The 7,880-nt window shown below is 50.1% G+C and overlaps 1 protein-coding gene across 1 annotated transcript; it reads right to left on the bottom strand.

The window, feature by feature from the left end:
- Frat2 (FRAT regulator of Wnt signaling pathway 2) lies at nt 1–2,293 on the bottom strand. The gene has a single exon (XM_087907890.1). The coding sequence runs from the start codon at nt 1,891–1,893 to the stop codon at nt 1,201–1,203; it is 693 nt and encodes a 230-aa protein (XP_087764016.1). The 5' UTR covers nt 1,894–2,293; the 3' UTR covers nt 1–1,200.
- Between the last annotated feature and the right edge of the window lie 5,587 nt (nt 2,294–7,880).

The following is a 7,880-nucleotide window of genomic DNA, read 5'->3' as shown; positions in this document are numbered from 1 at the left end:
TTCCAAAGCAACCCAAATTTATTCAGCAGACATTTTAATTGAAATCCTATAAATCAGGACCACCACAATTTCAGACACTCCGTTGCGAAGTGTACGTCAATAGCTACATCTGGAGGATGAACAAGCCATTGAATCTTAAAAAAAAAAAAAAAAATGGTTTAGCTACCTTAGAGTTTGGGGGTGGCACCTCAGAAAGGACACCCTCAAGTTTCACAAGGGGAAAAGCCAGCGGTTTCTCCTCCTGGAGTCACATTTTAAAAAACGGTTTCAGTCACTCACAAAAAACTAGCAGGTGAGAAAGCAGGAGAGCCTCGGAGTCTGCAGAGGCTCAAAACAGTGCAGAAAAGTGTGTCCGAGGCTTTCATCCAACCCCACACACCCCACAAGAGGACAGGGGGTTGTTTATGGCCGTTTCTGAGAAAGCTGGTGCCGCGGCCAAGAGTGGTCTAGCAGGAGTTGTTCTGGAAAGAGAAAAGCATGGCAAGCGCAAATAACTCTCCCTTCACAGCCCTGTTGGCCTCCGTGTCCTCGGGAGACTCCAAGCGGTGGCAAAGGAGACAGGTCTGCGCTTGAATCAAGAGGAGGAAAAAAAAAAAAAGACACCACGGTTAGAGCTCTCCCAAGGATCCCACAACACCCCACTCACTACCAAGCTGACCTTGAGTCAAAGTTGGCAAGGTCAAGTCATTTACAAGCTTACATTTAAACTCAACTCTCCCCATCTCCGAGAATTCACCAACTGGGTCCCATCGCCCACCTTCACCGTTGCCAACCACCCAACTGCCAAGTTTTAACATTCTTCACCCCAGAACCTCTTCGATCTGCAATTGTAGCACCACATTCAGGAAGTTTCTCCACCCGAAAATAACGAGACCATGTATGCCGACTATTCGTTTTCAAGTATTGTTAGAAAGTCCTCCCAATTCCCGCCCCTGCGAGCAACATCTATAAACAATCCAAGCACACGCTGTCCCCAAGGGCTAAGTCAGATTCAAGTTGATCAAGTAGCTGCCACAGTTCTCCCGGTAAATCCCAGGTCCTCGGGTGCCGGTGCTGCTCAGCCGAGTTCGTTTTCTCTAACAGCCTCGCGCGGCCGGTAACTTTGGGGCTGTAGCCCGCGGGATGGACGACGGCTTCAGCTCCGAACTGACCGGCGCAGGACACTGTTGGGTCGCCTCTTCCTCCTCCGGGAAGCCCGAGTCAGAGCCAGGCGCCCGAGGGCTGCAAGGTGACTGAGTCCGATCCGTTTCGGCCACCCATGGACCCCGGGGCGCTGGCGGGGCTCGTGGCTGCGACCGCCGCAACCGCTCGCTGGAGCCTGCGCACCGCCTCCTTGATGAGGTTTCCCGAGAGCACGAGCTGCTGTAGGAGCCGGTGTGGGTCGTCGTCGCCCGCACGCGCTCCGCCAGGAGCCCACCGCCGCTGCTGGATTCGCCGAGATGTCACCGCACCCGGGAGCCACCCCCGCCCTGAAAGCGCGCTGGCGCCCCCGGTGAGCTCCGCCACGCAGTAGGGAGCCGCCCGGCCCCGCACGCGCCCGCGCTCTCCTAGCACGCAGCGCACCGCCCCCGGGGGCGCCGGGTCTCCGGCCTCCGCAGGCTTGGCCGCTCGCAGCAGCCGCCTCGCCGGGACCCGGGCCTTGTCCGCCCGCAGCGCAGACACGACCCGCGGGGGCGGGGGCGGGGGCGGGGGCCCCTGGGCAGCACACGGCGAGGCCGGGTCGTCGTGCGCCGCGTCCAGCTGCAGCGTCTCGCCGATCTGGGCGATGAGCTGGTCCACGTCGGCCGAGCCGCCCAGAGTCACCGACTGCTGCAGCAGGAGGAAGCTGTCGTCGTCGTCCTCCCCCTCCGCCTCGTCGCCGGCTTCCTCCTCCTCCTCCCTCCGGCACGGCATGGCCCCCCGCCCGGGCCCCCGCGGCTGTGCGGGCGTCGCTGGCGGCTCGGTTGCCCGCGGACTCGGCGGGCCGCGGCTGGGGCGGGAGCGGGGCGGAGGCGGGGCGGAGGCGGAGGCCGGAGCCGAGGTCGGGCCTGGGACGCGGAAGCCGGGGCCACCGGGCTGTCGCACCGCGCGCCTCCCAGCCGCGGGAGCCGGAACGCTGCCGGCTCGGGTTGATTTGTAAACAATGGGTGACGTCGCGCGGCTCCTACCACTGCGGGCGGCTACGGGGGGGGAAGAACGTACGCAGAAGACTTCGAAGCGCGGAACGGCGCGCACCGTGCGGGACCGCGGTCCGTACTCTCCGCCCAGTGCTAGCTTCTCCGCCTGTGAGCAGCCCCGGGGATGGATACCGCTCTCGTCGAGCCCGGGCCCCATGAGCGGTCCGGAAAGAGGCACACGCGGAGACGGCCACTTGGCCTCTCCCACTCGCGGACACACCCCCACACACACACCCAGCCCCTCCTCCGCCGCGCCCGCTCCCTCCCCACGTGTAGGCACCCCTTGCGCTGGCCCGGCTCCACTCCGCGCACCCGCAGTGGCCGCGCGGCCCCGGGGGAGGGGCTCCCCCCTCGGGGGTTGGCGGGGAGGAACCGCCACTACTGGGGCGCAGATCCTGTGACCGCAGGATCCCGAACTTCTACCTTCCCGGCCACTTCTGTGAGCCACGGCGTGACTAGCGACGACTTTTTTTGAAGTTCGAATTTTCTCGTAACCGTAGGATTCAAACATGATTAAAAGAGGTTTTTTTTTCTTTTCCCTTCCAAGCCTTTTCTCTGTACATTATACAAACAGCCACGCACAAGACGATACACTTAGTTTTAAACCTCACATTAAATTATAAACGCTTTTCCAGTGATTGCACGCGCTTTGAAAACATTGTAATGATTACGTAAGTTTCCATTAAGTGCTTGTAATTGTTTAAATTCCATCAGCGGTTGCTGTTTCTCCTGATTTCACCGTTGTAATAAGTGTGTGACTAATGTTTTTTTCCCATAAAACTTTTCCAAATTTGTGATTTATTCCTCAGAGTGGAGTTTTAGGTCAAAAGATAAGAGTATTTTAAGTTTAGCTTTTTTTTTTTTTTTGGTAAATATAAGAAATCACCTATAATTCGATAAGTGTACTCGTCTCATTAATTTATTGAAACCACTAGATTGTAGTAGTATTAAAAATCTTATTTTGTGTGTTTTCCTATTTTACAGGTGAAATTGACATCTTTCAATTTGCCTGTGGTTTTTTAGTTTTATTTTTGGGTTTTTGTTTGTTTTTTGAGGCGTTTTCTAATTTAAGAAGCCTTACTTGCTTTTTTTTTTTGTAAATTGTTACCTAATCAATTTTTGCTACCACAGGGATTTTCATATTTCCATGATTCACTAGTACTGGAAGTTAACCCTTTCTCTTATTTTACTACAAGTGGTTTGTTCTGGGCTTTGTACATTCCAACCCCACCCCACCCCCACACACACCTTGCGCATGCCCCCAGTAAAATAATTTTTTTGTTGTCGTTTTTGGTTCTTTTTTTCAGGGTTTCTCTGTGTAGTCCTGGCTGTCCTTGGAACTCATTCTGTAGACCAGATGGGTCTGGAACTCAGAGATCTGTCTGCCTCTGCCTCCCAAATGCTGGGATCAAATAAAGGCTTATGTCTCCACCACCTGGCTTCCTTTGAGACTTCTAACATGGCCATAGTTCTAGTCTCCTTGCCTCGAAAAGGTTATCACATCTGCCTTTTTTTCCCCTAATGCCTTGTTGCTTTTATTTGTAGTGTTTTGTTTGTTTCTCAAATCTATCTGGGATTTTTTGATCTTTGGTTCAGGGAAATGAGATGAAATTATTTTCTTCCTCACCCTTCTCAGCTTGCCAACCAGGGCTGTAATTCCTGGCTGAATGAGAGGAGTGTGGAATGGGTCCACAGAGGCTCTGTCCTGGGTACCCAGATACTGGAAACTGGTGTTTGTGAGGAATGGGTGGGGCTGGGAATAATATTCTGATCAGTCTCCTGGGAGCCAAAAGAGATCTAAACAGATTGTGCAAACACGTGCACACACCTAGATTCAAGTGCCATCCCTGCTTCACGCTGGGTGTGGAACTCCCCACAAATCAGTTTAAAGAATTTTCACTTGTAAAATGGACAAACAAACAAACAAAAAAATCCCTGCCCTGCCTCCTTTGGAGATGTTTTCAGGATCCTGTGAGGTGATGGGAGCAGGCTTTGTCAGGCATTACACAAATGTACTGTGGGATTAGGTCCAGTGCTTCACTAACAGCCTCTGGGCTCTCTTCCAGCAATTTCCTGGGGAAAGAGCTAATATCTCAATAATCAAGGGTAGCCCAAATACCCACTAAGTAAAGTAGACCATGAAGACTTCCTAGGACTGGGCTGGCCCTTAGAATGTTGCCTCCTGTGGACTTTGCCCTGGATTGTTTAGTGCCTTCCTGAAAGCACCCGGGGGCTCCCAAATTTCAAGGTGTGTCATAACTACAGCTAGTTCTGCAGGTTTGGGCAAGGGCATCTTTCCCAGGAGGCAACTCCTTCACCTCCAAGTCTCTTCACACGCTTTACTGTTAAAGACTGGAAGCCATTCTCCCCGGAGAGAAAGTCTCATTTTCATTCCGATGGTACTTACTGGAGAATTTCAAGGAGAATGAAAATTAGGAGAAGGCTTATGGATTTCAGCTGAGTTAAAATGGCAATTTCCCCCCCCTCCACTCTGTAAGATGATGCCTGGCTGTAAGTAGAGAAAAGCAGTTTTATGCTTCATTGACTTTAAACATTAATGGGTCTGGCAAAGCTATTGTTTCTAACCCAGCATCCCTGGAAGTTGTTTTGTCTTCCTGTCAGCGTAATTCCAATAGTGTTCTTACTACTGCAGGAAATGGAGCTGTGAGATGGCATTAAAAAAGAAAGAAAAAAAAACCCTTCCCTTTGTAATGTTGCTTTTGTGTGCAGATTTCTATGTAAATATGCCGGGCTGTGGACATGAGACTGTTCATTACAGAGATGGATGCCTTTCAGGAACCCTGCTCCATTTTCTCAGGGCACTTCTCGGGAGAGCTCAGAAAAAGAAGCGCTGTGCTGGGCCAGTGGGAGGGGAGAGGAATGCCCTGGATTAGGAAGCAAAATACAAGACGTGAGAGAGGCCCAGATGCAATTAAAAGTAATGAGAGAAGAAATCAAAAAGGGAAGCAATGAGAGCCGTGTGCCTGGCACGCTGACTCCAGCCTGGAAAGAGACATTGCAAGCATTCAGAACACCCTTGGAGGACTCAGTGGCTGGCTTCAGCAGTCAGTCACACCCCCTAGCCTTCCTCCCCAAGGAGTCTGCCTGCCTCATGGACCCCCTTTTAACATATCCCCCTTTCTTTTTTGTACCTCAGATTCCTAATCTGTAAAATAGGGGATGCTGTACTAGAGCAGAGTTAGTCCCTAGGGAGCGGCAATACCTCTGGGCATGTTCAAATGTAAAAATCCAGTTTGTGGTGTGGCCCATTAGTAGATAACCGGGTAAACAAATTGTGACGTGCCCTGGAATCTTATCCTGTCATAGAAAAAGAATGAAGCCCTATTGTTTTCACTCATGGTTAGAGACACAATTCAGAGCCTATTCTTTTGAACAAAACTCATGCTATTGATTTGGTTAAAGAGAATTAAAGGAGCCCGGCAGTGATGGCGCACACCTTTAATCCCAGCACTCAGGAGGCAAAGGCAGGTAGATCTCTGTGAGTTTGAGGTCAGCCTGGTCTACAGGACTGGCTCCAAAGCTACTGAGAAACCCTGTCTGGAAAAACCAAAAAGAGAGAGAGAAGGAGGAGAAAGAAGAGGAGGAGGGAGAGGAGGAGGAGGAGGAGGAGGAGGAGTTAAAGGGCTGGGCAGTGGTGTCGCACACCTTTAATCCCAGTACTTGGAAGGCAGAGCCATATGGATCTCTGTAAATCCCAAATCCCAAGCCACCATGGTCTACAAAGCAAGTTCCAAGACAGCCAGGGCTACACACAGAAACCCTGTCTCAAAAAAACAAAACAAAACAAAAAAAAATTGAGCATAGTCATTCACACCTTATGTTCCCACATAAGGCAGACATAGGTGGATCCCAAGAGTTCTATGGCCAACAAATCTAGCCAATCAGTGAGCTTCAGGTTCATTGGGAGACCCTGTCTTTAAAAATAAGATGGAGAATGATTAAGGAAGATACCCAAGATCCTCTGGCTTCCATACATGTATGCATCAATGGGTACATGCATGTATGTAATATGTATGTACACATAAAAGGTACAGAAAGAAACAAATTGTAAAAAAATGATGTCCTGATACACTTACAACATGAGTATACATGAAAGAAGCCCAACAAAAGGTCCCACTGTATGGTTCAAGTGCCTACCTACCATTAAGCTTCTCTTCAAGCTAAAATGGCTAAATATTATGGTATGTGAATTTCCTCTCAATAAAAAATATTACACCTGACATTTGATTCCTTTCTTTATTACATAATTGGAGCTACAGTCTATTTGCTGATATAATCTCATTACCATGTTTCCAATGAAGAGCTGCTCTTCTTCAGTTCTGAGGGCACACTGAATGTAATATATAGAAAGTAACATGCAAAGGCCAGGGAGATGGCTCAGTGAGAAAGGGTGCTCGCAGCCATGCCTGACAACCCGAGTTCAATCCCCAGGGCCCAAATGATGGAAGAAAGAAGGAACTCTGACATCCACACAGGTGCCATGACATTCCCACAAACAAACAAAAACCTGTAGCTAGAGAAATGGCTCAGTGTAAGACTGGTTGCTCCTCCAGAGGACTCTGGTTCAATTCCCAGCACACACAGAGCAGTTCAAAACTGTCTCTCACGGGCTGGAGAGATGGTTCAGCTATAGCGGGGACTCCAGCTACAGCAGGGACTCCAGCTACAGCTACAGCGGGGACTCCAGCTACAGCTACAGCGGGGACTCCAGCTACAGCTACAGCGGGGACTCCAGCTACAGTTACAGCGGGGACTACAGCTACAGCTACAGCGGGGACTCCAGCTACAGCTACAGCGGGGCCTACAGCTACAGCTACTCGTCTCAGACGCTTTTGGTTTTGGTCTAACTCTCTAAAACTTTGGCTGAGGTATAAATCTTACCTCAATATCTGTAAGTATATTGGGAAAGGTTACAAATCTGAAAAATCTGTAATACTGGGTTCATAGTTAAAAATCTATACTGTAGTGATATTTTGTTTCAACAAATAAAGCTTGCCTGAAGGATCAGAGAAGCAGTGTGAACAACCACTAGAGAGACCTTTACCAATGCTCAGACCGAAGGGGTGGTCCTGACCTCAGACTGTCTCCTCAGACTGCAGTCCTGGGATTAAAGGTGTGTGCCACCATTCCCTGGCCTCTAGTGGCTTACTTCTGCACTCTGATCTTCAGGAAAGCTTTATTTGTTAAAACACAAACAAAATATCACTGCATTATACTTAGGTAATCTTAAAGGAACCACGTGGTGTGATACCACTTTGGGATAGACCAGCCAAGGAGGAATGAACTAGCCATGAAGCCCAAACCTGTTTTCTATGGCACTAGCAAACCTCCCCCTCCTCAACCTCAACCATTAGTCCCTTCTCTTTCTCTCCAACCTCTCTGGTTTCCCTCTCCCTCCTTGGCAACAGGTTGCCCACCCAGTCCAGGCTATGGCTGTGGCATAAAAGCAAAGACTCAACTATCACGTATAAGGCCTTGCTCTCTGAAGACCAGTTGGGGGTATCCAATATATTACCCACTCTTACAACCTCACCTTCCACGATGTTTATATGATTCTCACCAACAATCTTCTCCCAGAGGAGTGTAGGCAAATCTGGGATCAGGCTAGGGCCCAAACTCATGACACCTACCCAGTTAGGGTTAGGGCAGTCTCCAACCAGGACCCTGAATGGGATTCCAATACCCCAGGAGACATTTTAGCAA

This window comes from Myodes glareolus, chromosome 7 (genome assembly GCF_982192425.1).
Source record: "Myodes glareolus chromosome 7, mMyoGla1.1, whole genome shotgun sequence".
Lineage (NCBI taxonomy): Eukaryota > Metazoa > Chordata > Mammalia > Rodentia > Cricetidae > Myodes > Myodes glareolus.
The sequence above is the reverse complement of the archived record's forward strand: the minus strand, read 5'-3'. Positions and strand labels throughout refer to the sequence as shown.

Bases quoted from the DNA above. Each gene is read 5' to 3' on its own strand.
- Frat2 (XM_087907890.1), bottom strand. From the start codon at position 1,893: ATGCCGTGCCGGAGGGAGGAGGAGGAGGAAGCCGGCGACGAGGCGGAG.